Below are 20,571 nucleotides of genomic sequence, written 5' to 3' on the forward strand. Positions count from 1 at the left end.
GTAAATTGTAAAGCTGAACATTGTTATTTTTGTGTGGTTGCAGTGGGCCTAAGCTGCTGTTTTTATAGTTTTGTTAGGGCTTCCCTGGTGGCGCAGTGGTTAAGAATCCACCTTGTAACGCAGGGGACACGGGTTTGAGCCCTGGTCCGGGAAAATCCCACATGCCGTGGAGCAACTAAGCCCGTGAGCCACAACTACTGAGCCCACGTGCTACAACTACCGAGGCCCGCATGCCTAGACCCTGTGCTCTGCAACAGGAGAAGCCACCACGATGAGAAGCCTGCGCACTGCAATGAAGAGTAGCTCCTGCTCGCCGCAACTAGAGAAAGCCCGTGCGCAGCAACAAAGACCCAATGCAGCCAAAAAAATAAAAATAAATTTTAAAATAAAAGAAGTTTTGTTATATATGATCCAGTGAGGAGTAAAGTCAGAATAGATAAACCAAGAAAAGACCTTCATTTTCCAGAATGGTTTAGGACAATATTTACCTAAGAATACTGTTAGAGGTGATTTTAGATGATATAAGGACATTTTTCTTTAAATAATTATGTACTTATTAGAAAAAATACAACTAGCACATTAAATCCATTTCTGTGGTATTTAGGATTTTATGGTATTATAGTATAGATGAAGCTTACTTAAAAATGAGTTGTTTAGGGCTTCCCTGGTGGCGCAGTGGTTGAGAATCCGCCTGCCGATGTGGGGGCCACGGGTTTGTGCCCTAGTCCGGGAAGATCCCACATGCCGCAGAGCAGCTGGGCCCGTGAGCCATGGCCACTGAGCCTGCGCATCCGGAGCCTGTGCTCCGCAATGGGAGAGGCCACAGCAGTGAGAGGCCTGTGTACCGCAAAAAAAAAAAAAAAAAAAAAAAGGAGTTGTTTAAAGTTGACTAAAAATATTAAATAATTAGTACTTTAAGTGTTACAGAGATATGACAGTAATCATGATGGTGGTACTTGAATGACTAAAATGTAGAAAGCACTGGTTCAGATGTATCTACATAGAGGGAGAGAGATGGGCAGGAGGCTCAGCAGTGCCTGCACTTGTACTTGACGCTTTGGCTCCGAAGCCCAGCCTCTCAGTTCCTTGGAAGTGAGAGTTTTTCAGACTACGTAGTAGAGTCAGCATCACCTGGGAACTTGCCACAAGTTCTTGGACTCTACCATAGACATACTGAGTCAGACACTCTGGGAGTGGGGCCCAGCAATCTGTTCTAACAGGCCCTGCAATAATTGTGATGCACACTAAAATTTGGAAACCACTGCTCTAAGGGTTTCCCCAAGATGCCTAAGACCTCTTTTTCCTCCAAGATAATATTAAAAGGATTCCAGAGTTTTGGCGATAACAATTCTGTTTCAGTGTTCCAAGCTCATTTGGTAGGTCTTTTTTCTTTCCCTCTTTCAGATAGTTCACAAAGGGATAACGGAACTATTATTGGCATTCTACCAAAAAGTGATGTCAGCTACTAGATTAAAGGATTCCCACTCTCCATATCAGTAGGAAAAATGGGCTCAGTATTAACTTATTTTTTTCAATTTAGACGTAAGGTTTATTTTTCAGCATATAGTAGTTTAAAAAGGGGCGAACGGCAAAATGAGTTAATGTTCAAGTGCCTTTTAAAGTGCAGTGGGGCATCTGCTGTAAATATCCATATTTATTTCTACTTATAAATGTCTTGGGGGCTTCCCTGGTGGCGCAGTGGTTGAGAATCCGCCTGCCGATGCAGGGGACATGGGTTCGTGCCCCAGTCCGGGAAGATCCCACATGCCGCGGAGCGGCTGGGCCTGTGAGCCATGGCCGCTGAGCCTGCACGTCCGGAGCCTGTGCTCCGCAACGGGAGACGCCACAGCAGTGAGAGGCCCGTGTATCGCAAAAAAAAAAAAAAAAAAAATGTCTTGGGAGAGTCTCCCACTATTTATGCAAAATAAACACATGATATGGACTTTGTTAAAAGTTGAAAATTTGCTTCATTTTTTTCATTAACAAAAAAAGTAAATACAACTAGAAGAGTTACATGTTCAATGTAACTCACCACATTAAAATCAGAAAAAAAAATAAATTAGATGTATCTGAATGGAGGACCATACAGTTTGTAAATAGCAACTGGGAATGTAAATCACTTACAGCTACTCAAAGACTGGGTTCTTCTGCTCAGTGTTGTGGTAATTGGGGTTAGGTTGTAGGGGTTTTTGTTTGTTTGTTTGAGGATGGACCAGAGATTTTTCTTTATGAAGATCTAGATTTATTCCAACCTTTCTTATTGATGTAATTGTTTTGTGAGTAAAAAATGACAAAATAGCTTTTAGGGCTGCTTTTTCTCTTACCACATTCCAAAATTAACACATTTCTTTTAACACATTCTAAAGTTCTCAGTAATAGAAAGGGGATAAATAGACCTAATGAAGACGTGAAACTTCCTTTAAAGGAGAATGAACTTTTGGAAACATATACAGAATTTCTAACATCCTATATTATTTAGTGTAATTCCTTAGCAGCAACAGAAAAATGTGTGAAGGAGACCGGTTGCTGTTTTTTAATCTGTCATAGTGATAAACTTAATAGGATGTCATTGGGATCTTACTCAGTGATTAAGGAAAGTAAAACAGAAATTTTATAATATGAATTTTCTATAGACAAGCCTATAAAATGTTCCTTAGAATTGGCAGAAGCTTAGTCCATACTCTCAGAACTCATCGTTTAGGTTGTAGAGAAAGAATTAACCTAGTTACCTAAGGTTTTTGTCTCCCCAAACAAACCAGTGCAATGATTTAACCAGTTCTGATTTAACTTACTGATTGGGCCAGATTTGTTTACGTAGATTTCAGTTGTAGAAGAGAAGATTGAATAGAACATTTGCAGCAAATTTATTCATCAGTCTGTTGATTCATTCCATAGATATTTGGTGAGTCCTGACAATATACCATTCCTGTTATTTATTGCTGCATAACAAACATTTCCAAAATTTAATGGCTTAAGATAACTGTTTATTGCTCTCTCTTATTGGTTCTCTGGTTTGACTGGGCTCAGTGGTGGGGAAGGAGGTTCTCACTTTGGGTCTCATGAAGTTGCAGACAGATAGCAGCTGAGGATGGAGTCATCCAAAGGCTCGACTGGGGTGGGTATCCAAGATGCATCTTCACTCATATCTCTGGCTCCTCATTGCTTTTCCATGTGGCCCTTTTCTCCCCGACAGAGTGTCCTAGACTTCTCACATGGTACTTCAGGACTTTAAGAAAAAGGAAGTGGAAACTTCTAGTTTACAGGCCAACCCAAAGGGGGTGGTGGACTCCACCTCTTAATGAAGGAATGGCATAAAACATATAGGGAGGGAAGGAGTTGATGGTGGTCATACTTGAAGAAAAGCTACCACAGGTATTGAGTACAAAGATGAAAAGTCATCATCTCAGCTCTCAGGAAGTTTATAGACTAGTTGAATTTCTTTGAATAGGGAGAATCAAAACAATTCATTATGTTCTTATTTAAATATGATAACATTGACTGTTTTCTTGAGGCACCTTAAATTTTAATGTGCATTGTCTCAAAAATTTTCTCTGATTTCTGAATTACAGGTTAAAGAATTCAATTTCCGAGCCAAATGTATCTATACTGCAGTGATGGTGCGAAGAGTAATTCTGGCCCAAGGAGATAATAAAGTTGACGACAGAGATTATTATGGTAACAAGCGATTGGAGTTGGCAGGACAGGTGATTTAATTATTTTATGTCAGGAATCTTATTTTATTTTCCTCAATAAAAAGTAATTTAGTGTTCATTTTAGATAGGAAGAGATGGTTGAATGGAATATGGGTTTTGTATATTTGGAGTATAAACATTCACACATGACTTACTATCTCTTTGACTTAACAATTGCTATGAAAACTCTTAGTTCTTTAAATATGTTAATAGTGTTACCTATATTATATCTTCTTTTGAGATGATTACCCTCATTCTGTTTAACGTAGGACGTGATGTATGGCTTTAAGTAATATCATTTATTTAGTTAACACATATTTATTAAACTCCTATCGTGTGCTAGGCATAGTTCTAGAAACTGGTATACAGGGAAAATAAGACAGACAAAGGTCCCTTTTCTCTTAGTCCATATAGTCTAGTGAGAGAGATAGACAATAAACAAGTAAACAATCCCCTAACGTTTTTGGTGATGTAGTAGAAGTAGGTTAGTGAGGACATCTTTTATCTCATTTTCAGTCTTAGCCTGATACATTTTATCTTATTTTGAGAGTATGTATCTCCTTCAACTGGGTAACAGGTGTCTAAAACTTTGAAACTTCATGTTTCAGCATTTAAATCAGAAATTCCCTTTAAATCAAACAGCTAGAATATAGACCTGGCTGCTTTTGATACTTTCTCTCTGTTTTACTCATTTATTTATTTATTTATTTATTTATTTAGTTGGTTGGTTGGTTGGTTGGTCGGTTGCGCTGGGTCTCAGCTGTGGTGGGTCTTAGTTGTGGCAGGCAGGCTCCTTAGCTGTGGCTCCAGGGCTCTTTAGTTGCAGTTTTCCAGCTCCTTAGTTGCAGCACATGGGCTCCTTGTTTGCAGCAGGCGGGCTCCTTACTTGTGGCATGCAAACTCTTAGTTGCAGCATGCATGTGGGATCTAGTTCCTTGACCAGGGATTGAACCCAGGCCCTCTGCATTGGGAGTGCAGAGTCTTATCTGCTGTGCCACCAGGGAAGTCCCTATCTTTGGTTTTAAAGAAGTGCCTTGGTGTGGTGGTCTCTGTTAATATCCTACTTAGGGTTCACTAAGTTTTTAAGTCTGTAAATTTATGTCTAACCAAATTTGAGACATTTTTAGTCTTTATTTCTTCAAATATCTTTTTTGTACTATTCTCTCTTCTCCTTCTGACTCAGATTATATTGTTAGACCCTTTGGTATTAAGGCTCTGTTGATTTTTTTTCAATTTTACTCTCTTCTTCAGATTGGATAATTTCTATTGCTCTATTTTCAGGTTCCCTTACTTTTTCTTATGTTGTCTCTAATATGCTATTACACTCATCCAGTTAATTTTTTAGTTTAGATATTATATTTTTCAGTTGTAGAAATTTCATTTGGGTATTTTTTCTCTACTGAGATTTCTTGTTTGTCTATTCATCACAACCATATTTTCATTTACACACTTGAACTTTAACAGCTATTTTAGAATCCTGGTCTAATTCCAACATATCAATCATCTCCGGATCAATCTCTTGATTAAATTTTCTCTTGAGTATGGGTCATGTTCTCCTTTTTCTTCATGTGTGTAACAATCTTGGATTGTATCCTGATGGACATTGTGGATGATGAATGGTAGAGACTCGGGATTCTGTTTTATTCCTCTGAAGAATGTTTGTTTTTTGTTTGTTTTAAAGCATTTAACTTGGCTGTAAACCTCTGAATCCTGTCTCCTTGCAGCAAACAGCTGAAACATTCTATATAGTTCTTTCAACCATAGCTGGGCTGTAGGATGTTCCTTCCCCCTTCTTGTGGTTATTTGTCCTACCAATTTAAGCAAGTATTTTTAATTTGTAAAGAACAATGTTATGATTAAAAAGTAATGTAACAGTAACCATTATAAAACAGATATTAAAATAAAACTAATAATACACAGTAAGAATGTTTTTAAAACAACATATTAGCACAGTAAAAAGACTTTCAGGGCTTCCCTGGTGGCGCAGTGGTTGAGAGTCCGCCTGATGATGCAGGGGACACGGGTTAGTGCCCCGGTCCGGGAGGATCTCACGTGCCGCAGAGCAGCTGGGCCTGTAAGCCATGGCCACTGAGCCTGAGCATCCAGAGCCTGTGCTCCACAACGGGAGAGGCCACAGCAGTGAGAGGCCCGCGTACCGCAAAAAAAAAAAAAAAGACTTTCAAACAATTACAAGTAAGTTTACAGTGAAAATGAGTCTTTCTCCCACTCTGACCCCCCCACCCTTTCACCTGATCCAGTTCTCAGATCCTCCCCCCAGTAATGGTCACTTTTCTCTTCATCTCCTCTATCCTTCCAGAGACACACTATGCATATACAAATATCTTTATTAACTGGATTTTTAAAGTTTTACTGTTGGAAACTCATGGCTTGTGGACATTCAGGCCTTTGTGAATTTATGCTAAGTTTTCTGGCCTCCTTTGGGGTCCTTTGTCAAGGGCAAGTTTGGAGTCAGGCTTTGCAGTTTTAGAAGAAATCACATAAAGGAACATTTTGTCCTTATTAGTATGAAACATATATTCAAAGTAGTATGTCTGCTTACTTAGTGGGGATTTAATCATTAAATGTGTGTGTTGCCACAGAAATTGACATATGCCTGCTTTTGTGTGTGTGCTTTTTAGTTATGAAAATTTTCATGCATACAGGACTATATATAACACATATGTGTGTTTGTGTATTAAGACTCAAAGCAAATATTCACATGTCCCAACTCAAGGGTGAACACAGCATTAGTATATTTGAATCTTTTTATGTGCTTTCTCTGATTCTCACCTGCCCCTCCCATCTGTCTGTTCCGGAGGCTCTGGCCAGGTGCCTGCCTTTTTACGTGGTGCAAAGCCATCCCAACCCATTCCTGAGCATTTACTGTGAGACTGGGTGAAGCACAGGTCCATTTCCCGGGAGCACCCCTCAGCAGGCCTGAGCTTCAGATGTGAGTTTCAAGATTTTTAAAGCATGAAGTCTTACTCAGAATCCCAATATTGAAACAGGTAAAAGTTGAGCCTCTCTGGTTGAGGTGGGCTGTAAGGGCTTGTTTCTCTGCTTGTTTGCCCTTCCCCTGAAACTCCTGTGTGAAGTTCATAAACACAGTCTTACTGCTCTACAGAACCACGTGTAGACTCTCTTTTTTTTGGCCCCGAGGCACGTGGGATCTTAGCTCCCCAACCAGTGATCGATCCCGCACCCCCTGCACTGGAAGGTGAAGCCCTAACCACTGGACCACCAGGGAGGTCCCCAGGTGTAGACTCTTTAGCAGGCTTGTCAGGGTCCTTGATTCTCTTGCCCCTGTGCACCTTTCCAGCCTCGTCTCATGCTAAGGTGATGAGCCACTCCTTCCCAAACACAGTGTGATGCTCTTTCATCCTTTGAGTTATGTCTTCTGCCTAAGTTGCCCCTCCCTTCTCTCTCCTTCTTCCCCATCATGAGGGGCTCCTACGCATTCATCATGCTTTGACTCACCCTCTTTGAAACCACCTGTGAACCCCAGGAGTAGTTAGTAGCTCGGTCGTTTAGGTCTTTATTTGCACGCTGAATTACTACTGTACAGTTCTCTACCTGCTCGCTTCTCTCCCCCTTTAGACTGTAAACTCATTGAGGGCAGGAACCACTTACATTCATATGCATCTCTCTGTCCCCAGATAAAGTACTAGACACCAGAGATACAATAGTGAATGAGACTTGATGGGGCACCTGCTCTCAACAGTGTACATTTTGGTAGAGGAGACAAACAAGGAACAAGTAAACAGTAAATAAATGTGATATTAGATGGTCGTAAGTGTTTAAGGCAAACCAAAAACAGACTAATTAATATTAGAGTGTTGGGATGTTGGTTGGGGGAAGGGGGTTACTTTATTCTGGATGGTCAGGAAAGACCTCTTTGAAAAAGTGATATATTTTAAGCCGAGCCCTCAGACATTTCAGCTGAGACTTGAGTGAAGAGAAGCCAGTCTCACGCAACCTCAGGAACTACCTTCCATCAAGAGACCCGCACAAGCAACATACATCCCCAGGCAGCCGCCTGTATTGGAGGAACTGGAAGAGGACCATTGTGGCCAGAGTGTGAGGTTTAGGGGTGGTGAGAGAGGACATTGTAGAACTAGCATCGTAGGCCACGGCAAGAGTTTTGGATTTAATTTCGCATGCAGTGGAAAACCACGAGAGAGTTATAATCGGGGAAGTGACACCATCTGATTTGCAGTTTAAGAGATGTGATTTGGAGATGAACAGGCCAGGAGTGGACAAGTTAGGAGACTATGCAGTATTCCAGATGTGGCTGGAATGATAACAGCAGATATTAATTACCACATCTAAAATGTAAAAAACTGGAATTGAAAAATTAGAGCAGTTTTAGGTTTTGAGAAAAAATTAATGCCTGGAATACATGGGAAGTTCTGTTTATAGTTAATGGCTAATGCCAACAGGTGGGTTTTTGGCCACCTTCAGATTGACCACTGTTCAGGGGACTGTGCGAATCCCCACCACCAACAATCCCAATTTTTACAGTTTTTTATTTGGAAAAGAAATCGTGCTGTTAAATGAGTCCTTTAAGAACAATGTTGGGTGTTTGGAGGACTAAGGAATGGAGTTGAGAGGGGAGAGGAGAGACTATCCTGTTGCTTAAAAAATTAGAATTACAAAGAGGGTTCCCATGTGCAAGGAAACATTGCTTTATAAACAATGTAAAGGCATAAAAGACATTGTGTTGGCAAAACTGTGTAAAAGCAGTATCTGCTAATTTCACACCCCGTGGGATGAGGGAGTATAAATGTGCTTCAGCTTTAGATAACAGAGCTGTATCCACTGGCCAAGCGGGTTCACAGAGCTTTCCCTTAGTCTCACTGCCACCAGAGGGCTGGCCGGCCAGCCGCCAATAGAGGTGTTAGCAAAACCTACCGATTTCAGGCTTAATCTTTTCACCTACCTTTTCTTTCTCAGTAATGTGTTCATTATTTGCTGAGCATTACTCTATTCTTCGTCTGCAAATTTTTTTGTTTCTAATGCAGCTTGCTTTGTATGGGTGAGATATGGAACGGCACCAAAATCCGGCACCCTGGAAAGCCAGGGATTTCCACCCTGTGACAAAAGAATGCCGTCTTGACTTCAGAGATTGCCTAATCCCAGCTGTTCTGATAATGTAATTAAGGCTGCCTAATGTCTTTAATTTTGCAACCAGCTTGTGTGAAAAGGAGAATTTGGCACTCTGAAGGCTTAAACACTAAATAGCAATCTCAAGACGCCTAATTAGAATTCTCTGACATTAAGCTAATTGGTGAAACTGTATTTCAGCAGCTTAACTTCTTTATTAATTTTTTTAGCATTTTCATTGAAAATCAATTGATGAGCTGTCAGCATTTTTTCTTAAATATAATTTGCTCTTTAGTGCTCCTGTCTTAGGCAGGCTGAAAGGCCTCATGCTAGCAATGAAAGGTATTGAATATTATCACCAGCATTCCATCCCTTTTAATCATTTTACTCTTGACCTAAATAATGTGGCTTATTGTGTGACTTGGCCTTGTAGCTTCTCACTGCTCTGTGAACTGGAGAACGTTATTTCTCTTACGGTGAAATTTTAAGGGTGGAGAAATGTATTAATGAGGCATTAGTTTTGTTGAGTGTACTCTTACATTTTACTTATTTAGTACGGGGCATTTCCTTGTGCTTGAATCAGGGGGCTACAACAAATTCAGCTAGGATCCAAAAAAACTTTGTCATAATTTGAGACACAAAAGTCTAAGTGTACGGAACTAATTAAAATAGAGCTGAGCTTTTGTGGTTTAGGTTAAGGGCATTTGCTTCTGTTCAGGATGCTTATTCAAGTTCCTTTTGCCAGTTTACACAGGAAGTTGCTGAAATGGGCTTCTCCGTCCCTCTCCTCCCCTGCACCTGCTTCCATTCCCATATTCTTTCTTCCGTGAAGGAAACTGCTGGGTCTGAGTGGAAGATAGGATTAAGCTCTCAGAGGAGGAAGTTTTCTTTTTAGAACACTTCTGACATGGTAAATCAAGTTCAGGATCCTGGCTATCCCGTCTGCAAAGTTGATTTTAGTAGAAAAGTGGAAGGACTTGTCTACCTTAAGGGGGAAGAGTGTAAAGTAACATTCCACTTAGGAAATGCTTTCTTCAGCAGTGGCTGGAGGAGACTCATTGGTTTTAATGTCTTCATTTTGAGTCAGAAAACTACCAGTGGGTTATAAGCATTCAAGAATAGTGTGAAATTTGGAAAATCTTTAGCTTACAAGATTTCACTGAACTTCAGGATTCCTGTATAATGGGTGCATATATAATGTCCCCTAATAGTACATTATTGTTTGGTTAGGTAGCTTAGATTACAAATATATCCTACTTTTTTCTTCCTCTATAAAGGAAAAAAACTGAATATAATTAATTTTGCAGGGGAATTTAAGTCGTTGTAATAATATATTTGATTATTGAAGAACTATGCCTGCTATTTATTTGTCATAAGCCACTTATTTAGTTTTGCGAACTGTATATAAATGGTGTTCTGGTTATGTCTTTCTGCGTTGCATGGCTTAAGACAATCACCGTTTTTTTGTATCTCACAATTTTGTGGGTCAGGAATTCAGGCAGGATTCGGCTGTGTGATTCTTCTGTTTCACATGGAGCTCGGTTGGTAGTTGTTCTGCCAGAGGTGGTGAGGTGTCTGGAAGGCTGGGGTCAGCTCGGTCTTGACCATTCCAGTGCTGTGGCATCAGAGTGGCTCAGGACTCCAAGTGAGTTTCACATGCACAAGAGAATCTGTGTGGCCGTAATGACCTGGTCTTAAAAGTCACTTACTTACTTCACTTACTTTACTTTATTGAAAGAAGACTTTATTGAAAAAAGCAGTCACAACCCACACCTGATTTGGGGCAGTAGGGGACATGGGCCACACCTTTCACTGTGTAGTTCAGGGGTCAGCCAGAGAGTTGGGCAAAGTTTATATACATCATCCTGGGGTTTTCTCCCAAGATTAAGTTGGTAGTGGATTTGAGGGTGTTGATTTTATTTGTGGTTCTTTCCTTTCTGTGAATTTCCTCTCACTTTCCAGCTACCATGGTGGCTCAGATCTTTTCCCTCTGGTCCTTCAATCCAGTAAAACTGTGGGTCTCTCTCCAAGTTTTAGCTTCCAATGTAGCTTGGACCCTTTTTAAAGTGTCCTACCATTAATTGAAAAGCCTTAAAAACGGAAATGCACTTTCGTTAAGTGTCAACTTTCCTCCAGTTTCTGCCTGCTTTTACTCTCCAGTGCCTTCAAATAGTTTCAATATTTTGTCCAGCGTTTATAATTTATATGAGCAGATGAATCCATCTGGTAGGAGCTACTCCATCAATTCTGGAGACAGAACCATCCTAGTCTATTTTTATGACTTCCTATTCCATCCCATTGATTTGTTTTCCATGGTTACTATGGTTTAATATCATTTATTATATAATTTTTAACATAAAAAGTATAAATAAAAATGTCACAGATATGTAAGTTATGAAGGGGACAAATAAAATCAACACCCTCAAATCCACTACCAACTTAAGTAATTCTTAATAATTGACCATTAATTACCATTTCATTTACTTATATATTTCTTCCTTACTCTGTCTTCTCTTTTCCCCACTATCCTGAATTTGAGTACTTACTATTTTCTTTTTTAACGCGTCATTTATTTAAATTTTTTAAAACAGTTTATTACAATATAAGTTTCATTTTTTTAATTGAAGTATAGTTGATTTACAATGTTGTGTTTCAGGTGTACAGCAGAGTGATTCAGTTATATATATGTTTGTGTGTTTGTATGTATGTAGATTTATATTCTTTTTCAGATTCTTTTCCATTATAGGTTATTACAAGATACTGAATGTAGTTCCTTGTGCTATACAGTAGGTCCTTGTTGTGTATCTGTTTTATATATAGTAGTGTGTATCTGTTAATCCTACGCTCCTAATTTATCCTCTCCCCCCTACCCTTTTCCTTCTTGGTAACCATAAGTTTGTTTTCTATGTCTGTGAGTCTATTTCTGTTTTGTAAATAAGTTCATTTATATCATTTTTTAGATTCTACATATAAGTGATATCATAAGATATTTATCTTTCTCTGTCTGACTTACTTCACTTAGTATAATAATCACTGGGTCCAACCATGCTGCTTCGAATGGCATTATTTCATTCTTTTTTATGGCTGAGTAATATTCCATTGTATATATCTACCACATCTTCTTTATCCATTTATCTGTCAATGGACATTTAGGTTGCTTCCATTCTTGGCTATTGTAAATAGTGCAGCAATGAACATTGGGGTGCATGTATCTTTTCAAATTATAGTTTTCTCAGGATATAAGCCCAGGAGTGGGATTGCTGGATCATATGGTAAGTCTATTTTTAGTTTTTTAAGGAACCTCCGTACTGTTCTCCATAGTGGCTCTACAAATTTACATTCCCACCAAGAGTGTAGGAGGGTTCCCTTTTCTCCACACCCTCTCCAACATTTGTTATTTGTAGACTTTTTAATGATGGCCATTCTGACTGGTGTGAGGTGGTACCTCATTGTAGTTTTGATTTGCATTTCTCTAATACTTAGCAATGTTGAGCATGTTTTCATGTGCCTGTTGGCCATCTGTATGTCTTCTTTGGAGAAATGTCTATTTAGATCTTCTGCACATTTTTTATTGAGTTGTTTTTTTTTTGATATTGAGCTGTATGAGCTGTTTGTCTATTTTGGAAATTGATCTCTTGTTGGTCACATTGTTTGCAATATTTTCTCCCATTCTGTAGGTTGTCTTTTCATTTTGCTGATGGTTTCCTTTGCTGTGCAAAAGCTTTTAAATTTAACTAGGTTCAATTTATTTATTTATTTTTTTATTTATTTATTTTTTTTAATTTTTTTGCAATACGCGGGCCTCTCACTGTTGTGGCCTCTCCCGTTGCAGAGCACAGGCTCTGGACACGGAGACTCAGTGGCCATGGCTCACGGGCCTAGCTGCTCCGCAGCATGTGGGATCTTCCCTGACTGGGGCACGAACCTGTGTCCTCTACATCAGCAGGCGGACTTTCAACCACTGTGCCACCAGGGAAGCCCCAATTTATGTATTTTTGTTTTTATTTCCATTACTCTAGGAGATGGATACAAAGAAAACATTGCTGTGATTTATGTCAAAGAGTGTTCTGCCTGTATTTTCCTCTAGGATCCAGTATTACATTTAGGTCTTTAATACATTTTGAGTTTTTTTTTTTAATATATAGTGTTAGAGAATGTTTCATTTATTTTTTGAATTAATTTTTATTAGAGTTAGTTGATTTGCAATGCTGTGTTAGTTTCTGCTGTACAGCAAAGTGAATCAGTTATACATGTACATATATTCACACTTCTTTAGATTATATTGCCATATAGGTCATTACAGAGTATTGAGTAGAGTTTCCTGTGCTACGCAGTAGGTTCTTATTAGTTGTCTCTTTTTTAAAAAAATTTTTATTGGGGTACAATTGATTTACAATGTTGTGTTAGTTTCAGTCTCTTTTATATATAGTAGTGTGTGTATGTCAATCCCAGTCTCCCACTTTATCCCTCTCCACAACCCTTTCCCCTAGTAACCATAAGTTTGTTTTCTACATCTGTGACTCTATTTCTGTTTTGTAAATAGGTTAATTTATATCATTTTTTAGATTCCACATATGTCATACTGAGTGAAGTAAGTCAAAGACAAATACCATATGATATCACTTACATGTAGAATGTTTTAATTTCATTCTTTTACATGTAGCTGTCCAGTTTTCCCAGCACCACTTAATGAAAAGACTGTCTTTTCTCCATTGTGTATTCTTGCCTCCTTTGTCATAGATTAATTGACCATAAGTGCGTGGGTTTATTTCTGGGCTTTCTATGCTGTTCCATTGATCTTTGTGTCTGTTTTTGTGCCAGTACCATACTGTTTTGATTCCTGTAGCTTTGTAGTGTAGTCTGAAGTCAGGGAGTGTGATTCCTCCAGCTCTGTTCTTCTTTCTCAAGATTGTTTTGGCTATCTGCGGTCTTTTGTGTTTCCATACAAATTTTAAAATTATTTGGGCTAGGTCTGTGAAAAATGCCATTGGTAATTTGATAGGGATTGCATTGAATCTGCAGATTGCTTTGGGTAGTATGGTCATTTTAACGATATTTGATTCTTCCATTCCAAGAACTTGGCATTATTTTTGAGTTTTATAAAAATGGATTCATATCATATATGTTCTTCTGTAACTTTTTTCTTCATTTAACATTGTTTTAAAGATTCATCTATATTGTTTCATGCCACTGTATTTCACTTTCATTTTTGTATTCAATTGTGTAAAGATATGATACATTTGATAAATATCCCTTTATCCATCCTACTTATCAAGACCTCTGTATGACTTCCCTTTTTAAAAAAAAAAAGAACTTTTTTTTTTTTTCTTTTGCAGTAGGTGGGCCTCTCACTGCTGTGGCCTCTCCCATTGCGGAGCACAGGCTCCGGACGCGCAGGCTCAGCGGCCATGGCCCACGGGCCCAGCCGCTGCGCGGCACATGGGATCTTCCCGGACCGGGGCACGAACCCGCGTCCCCTGCATCAGTAGGCGGACTCTCAACCACTGCGCCACCAGGAAAGCCCCCAAAAAAGAACATTTTTATTCATATCTTCTGGTGCCTACATGACAGTTCCTACAAATAGGATTGCCCAGTCATGGAATCAAGTTAAATCTTCAACTTGACTGGAGAGTGTCAAACTAGTTTCCCAAGTATTTGTACACTGCACTGTATGTAAGTCCTGATGGTCTCCATCCTATGACTTAGTGTCGAAATTAAACATTTTTGTCTGATCTAGGGGTGCACAGTACCATCTCCTCGTGGGCTTAATTTGCATTTCCTTCATTAGTAATGAGGTTAAGCCTCTTTTTCATATGCTTATTGACCATTCCTGTTTTTTCTTAAATGTCTTTTGGGTTGTTTGTATTTTCCTTATTGGTTTTAAGATTTTTTTGGTGTTCTTTGGATCCAGTTTTTTGTCAGTTACATGTGTTGCTGGTATCTTCTCCCAGTCTGGATTTTTTTTTTTTTTTTAACTTTATGGTATCTTTTAATTCTAGAAGTTTGTAATTTTAATTTGTCAACCCTTTCTTCTTTTTAATAGTTAGTACTCTTTATATTTTAAATGTATGCCTTTGGTATTTGTTCTTTAGTCATCTGGAATGGATTTTGGGTATGGAATGAAGTAAGGAATGCAGTTTCATTTGTTTCTGAAATGAATAACCGGTTGTCCTAGCACCATTTATTTGTAGTCTTTGATTTACTTACTGATCTGAAATGCCATCTCTATCATATGACAAATTTTAATATATGTGTTGTTTGTTTCTGGACTCTTTGTTCTGTCCACTGGTCAGTTTATCTATATGTTAATCAGTCCATTTGCCTTCTTTTTCAGGAGCGTCTTGGCTATTTTAGGGTCTTAGCTTTTCCACATAAATTTTAGAGTTAGCCTCAATTTTCATTAAAAACCCAGGGATTTTGCCTCAGTTTTCATTGAAAACCTGGGGATTTTGATTAGAGGTGCATTGGAATTGTAGACAAATTTGGGGAAAATTAGTAATCTTAAAATAGTCTTCTCATCCATGAATATTTTCTTCATTTATTTAGGTCACTGGTCAATGAAATCTCAGTCTGGGAATGACTGGTCTAAATTAAAAATCTTTGAATGCAGGGATTGTCATCTTTGCTCTTATTCCCAACACCAAGCATAGTGATAAGCACATATATCAATAAAAGTACATGTCTATCAAATTGAATTTTAAAATATTTTTTTCAGTTTTAAGCAGTTTCTCCATCTTTTTTTAAACAAAGTTTAATAAGGACCTAAAATTTAGTAAATAAGCTAGTAATGCATTTTGAAAGTTCACCATATACTTTTTTTTTTCCTTTAGCTTTTATCTCTTCTTTTTGAAGATTTGTTCAAAAAATTTAATTCTGAAATGAAGAAGATTGCAGACCAGGTGATTCCTAAGCAAAGAGCAGCCCAGTTTGATGTCGTGAAACACATGCGTCAGGACCAGATTACCAATGGCATGGTGAATGCCATTTCAACCGTAAGTCTTCAGTCATTTGGGTAGAGTTTTGTAACTTACTTGTAAATCTGTTCAGTGGGAAATTTAAAGTACTGATACTTTGAGAAGCTAGGTGAAAAAAGTATATATATATTTAAGTCATAAATTTTCTACTTTGAAAGATAATCTACAGTTTAAATCAGTAGGAATTTTACTACTATATGACTTCATTGCCAAATTATAGTTCCTGTTACATGAGGCGATAAGAAAATAGATATACTTTTACATAAAGGAAAAATCTTTTAGTTTAACTGTTAATAACCATTCTTTCAATGGATACTTTTCCCCATTTTCTTCTGTCATAAAACTGATATATTACAAGTAGGTTTATTAATGACAATGTTTGTCCAAAACAGTACAGAATGTTTCATTTCATTGTAGGTTTATATTCCTCAAAGAGCTATCAGCTGTTCTCACGTGAGTGATGAATTCAGGCCTCAGCAGCTGCTGTGTGTTCAGGGCCTCCGGCTGTTCATAAAGGGTTATCAGATAGGTTTTTGCTCCCTTTCTTAAAGCGTAACATCTATAGGTCTATCTGATAAAGTCTTGTTCACGTTTTGTATGCCAGGCATAAAATTAGTTTTATGGATGGGATTTGGTCCCAACAAAAGAATAGTATAGTGTAGCACGTGGACTCCCTTCCTTAACAATGAAAGAATTAGTGGTTGACTTGCTGCCCTACTTGACTTGAGAAATTTGCAGTGGGTCTGTTTGAGCAGCCCTCGCCATGACAGCTCCATCTAGACCTGAGGGGAGCCTGGCCTTTGTGCCTCTTTGGGCCCCTCACGCTCCTGTGGCCCAAACTTATCTGGAAGTAGATTCCTGAATATTTGAAGAGAAGCCTCCAAAGAGCACTTGAACACGCTTCTGTTAGAATGACTTTTCCTTGCTTTTGACCCATAATTTTCAGGTCAGAATAGCTGTTTTGAGTATTTGTTTTGCCCCTAAGTGACACCACTTTACGTCTGGGAGCTGACTGCTTATTAGGAAAATCAATAGTAGGCCTTGTTACAGGTGAACCCCAATCTGTAGACAACCAGAAAAAGATCAACTTCTAAAATTGTGATTGTTGTCATATGTAGACTATTTTCAACAAATAAATTTTCTCAGAGGAGCAGTTTTAGACCCTTTGTCTGTTTCTCCTCTCTCCCTTTTTAAAACTCCTGAAGAACATTGGAACAGATTATCTTGCTGAACATCTCGGCTTCACCCCTCATCTACTTCCTATTTGCCAGCAGCTGTGGTCTTAGTTGAATTCTGTGCTGAATATTTATTTATCTTCCTTGCTCTTACTTTCTGGTCATAAGTCAGTTTACTAGGTTCATTCTCATTCAGAGAATAAAAGGAGTTAACTGAACAAGCAATATGAGAAGTTAACTTGTGGGATCAGTGTGTTTGCTCCATTTCTTTGCTTTGTAATGCATCAAGTTTCTTCCTAGGTTTTAGCTTTTTTCCACTCTATCAAAAACTCAAGTTTCTGAAGTGATAGATCTTCACTGAAATAATGCTTAAACTTTAATTTGTGAGGAGCTCCCCTGAAGTCAAATATTTAAATTCAAACAGATGAGTTTTTCTACTGTGAGGGGTTTTAATCTGGGATCTATGAGTCCTTCCTTGCAATTGAAGGCAAATTTTGTGTTTGTGGTCCTATGTGCATTTTTCTCGAGAATAGTCATAGCTTTCATCAGATTATCCAAAAAATTAAGAACCACTGTTTAGCAGATGTAATTTTTTCCCTTTGAATCAGGAAGATCATTGAATCAATCACTTTTTGACATTTTGTTTTCTACTTTGCTTTTTCTCTGCATACTATTTTCTATTAATTCACGTTACCATGAGTTGAAAACTTAATGATTCCTAACCTTAATCTTGAAATATCCATGAGGCTATTTAATGTGTACAATTAATACCACTATAAAATAATATATTTAATATATTTCAGTACTTTTAATGCATAGGAAATAGGTAAATTTAATGTTTAAAATTTATTTCATATGAATCTATTTTAAGATTGACATGGTAGCCAAAGAAGGTATATAATATTTATTAATATGAATATATGTGCAATTTTTAGCCTTGATTAAGAAGCCTATTCATTCATTTTCCCCGATAACTGCTATTAGAGTCTTTTTTCTATTGCTATATTTTCCTCTCATTAAAACTAATTTTGGAAGACATCCAGATAATGGCACATTCCAACATGAAATTACCTCTATGAGCTTCAAGCTAGTTTTGCCTTAAATGTGTGTAGAAACTGCTAGTGTTCTATTAGTTAGCTTATTGCTTCCAGTGGAAATCTTTGAGCTGGCTTGTTCAGAATATAATTAGTTCTTCAGAAAATACCCACTCTGATGTGATAATGTTGATACATTGAAGCATTCCGAGGTGGTTGCTAGATATAGGTAATATTCATTAAATTCCTAGAAAACCCCGGTGAGTAACTTGGCTGAATTTTAATTGTGACATTTTGATTTCTGAATATATATCATGGCTCTCATTTCACAAACGAGCAGTTCCTATGCTGAGCCTCTCCCAGTGACTGCAGAGTATCAGGCCACATGAATGGATCAGGGGTAGTCTCATGTCTTTCCTCTCCCTTCAGGGAAATTGGTCGCTGAAGAGATTTAAAATGGATCGCCAGGGTGTGACTCAGGTGCTGTCTCGCTTGTCATATATATCTGCACTGGGCATGATGACAAGAATCTCTTCCCAGTTTGAAAAAACAAGAAAAGTGAGTGGTCCTCGATCCCTCCAGCCGTCTCAGTGGGGAATGCTCTGCCCTTCAGACACTCCTGAAGGAGAGGTAAGGTCCCCAAGGAGTCTCTGCTGTGTCAGAGGTCATAGCTGTTGGTGATGCTCTGCTTCTTCTCCCGTTCCCCCAGGCTGTATCCTTTTTGGGGTCAGCCGTGTATCTGGCAGAGAAATGTTGATGCAGCCACCAGAATGTCATCAGTATCATTCCTGAACGGTACCTACAGAAGTCTTTGATTTATTATCTCACCTAAATAGAAATATTGTCCAAATTTTCTTGCTTGTTTTAGTTTCTCCCAAGAGTCAAACCAGGCAATGAAGAGGGGATAAGAATATGAAGGAAAATTAAGAGACCCATCACCTTTGCTCACAAGGAGCTTGTTTTAAGTAACTCCTTATTTTCTGTGGCTGTACTTAGAGGACATCAGAGTCACAGATGCAGCCAACTAGGAGCACACAGTCCAAGACCTAAGTGGGATTCCAACTCAATTATATAGGAAACATAAGCAGCTACCTGAACACTAAACCAAGGAGTTTAAATTGGTTTATATCCAATTTATATCCCACTACTTCCTGTGTCATGGCCCTTTCTACTTCATGTTAACCACTGTTGGTTTCACTTGATTTTATGCCTTCTAAATTGTAAAATTCTGGAGGAAGGAACCATGTTAGGTTCACCATTTTATCCCAAGCTCCTAGCCCAGAGCCTCATTCAGACTAAAGGCCCCATAAATGTATGCTGAGTGAATAAATAAGTTAAATATGACAGATAAAGGATATACGTTCCAAAGTGTAGGAATTAGTTATGACTTGGGAGAGGTGAAAAAAACAAGTCCATACAGGGTTATAAATTTTAGAAATTATCATTCTTCTCCTGATTTATCTTAAACCATATGGAAATTCACATTAAAATTGTGCAGCTTGTCAAATTTGCATAACTTACACATCTTGAGTTTTGGAACACTAAATTTCCCAGAGATTGCTTCAACTAATCTAGATAAAGTACCTGTTTTGTGCATCACTACAGCAGATGGTTTCTAAGATTGAAGATGTAATCTTTACATGTCACATGTGTCTGAAGTGTTTTTGTTTTTGTTTTTATTCTTAATTTGCTGTATTACGTATTTGTTTATATGTTTGCTTTAGATTTTTTTCCGCTGGTTGTATAGAAGTTTAAAAATACTTTGTTCATTTCCTTTTTACTTTGAAATGATTTCAGACATACAAAAAATGTTGCAGGGCTTCCCTGGTGGCACAGTGGTTGGGAGTCCGCCTGCGGATGCGGGGGACGCGGGTTCGTGCCCCGGTCCGGGGGGATCCTGCGTGCCGCAGAGCGGCTGGGCCCGTGGGCCGTGGCCGCTGGGCCTGTGCGTCCGGGGCCTGTGCTCCGCAGCGGGAGAGGCCACGGCAGTGAGAGGCCCACATACCACCAAAAAAAAAAAAAAAAAAGTTGAAAAAATAGTGCAAAGAATTTCCATGATCCTTCACCTAGATTCCCCAAATGTGACATCTTATGTAACTATAGCACAGTTATCAACCTCATAGCCCCAGTTATCAACTTTCATAACCCCAGTTATGAAATTAATATTGATAACAGTATTGTAATCTGTGGACCTGATTCAGATTTTGCCAGTTGCCCCACTGTCTCTTTTTGACCCAGGATTGCTCTCAGTTGTTGAGTCTCCTTAGCCTCTTGATCTGGAGCGGTTCTTCAGTCTTTGTCTTTTATGACCAAGAATCTTGGAGAGTGCCGGCCAGTTATTTTGCAGACTCTTTCCCATTTCAGGCCAGCAGTTTTATATTTTTATGTATTCACAATTATCAATGTTTTCCTTTACTGTTTTTATACAGTGTCATCTTAATGACTGTGGTGTTCTGTTGTCAGGGAATAGCAATTTAGGTAATTGGTTTCTTTGGGGAGGGGACATTTATAATGCCATCATTATTTCCAGTTCAAATAGTACTGTGCTGAGCATGTCTGTGGCTAAATCTACGTTTATATCCTTGCTTTCTAG

At 38.5% G+C, this 20,571-nt stretch overlaps 1 protein-coding gene across 3 annotated transcripts in view; it reads left to right on the plus strand.

Moving 5' to 3' along the window:
* The window catches only part of POLR3B (RNA polymerase III subunit B), a 115,571-nt gene that overhangs the window by 34,763 nt on the left and 60,237 nt on the right, over positions 1-20,571 (plus strand). For all 3 annotated transcript variants that reach the window (XM_067010026.1, XM_059080728.2, XM_067010027.1), the window contains exons 12-14: positions 3,570-3,704; positions 15,626-15,787; positions 18,408-18,608. In XM_067010026.1, coding sequence (XP_066866127.1) covers positions 3,570-3,704; positions 15,626-15,787; positions 18,408-18,608 — 498 coding nt within the window. The remainder of the gene's footprint in view (positions 1-3,569; positions 3,705-15,625; positions 15,788-18,407; positions 18,609-20,571) is intronic.

This window comes from Kogia breviceps, chromosome 12, assembly GCF_026419965.1.
Source record: "Kogia breviceps isolate mKogBre1 chromosome 12, mKogBre1 haplotype 1, whole genome shotgun sequence".
NCBI lineage: Eukaryota > Metazoa > Chordata > Mammalia > Artiodactyla > Physeteridae > Kogia > Kogia breviceps.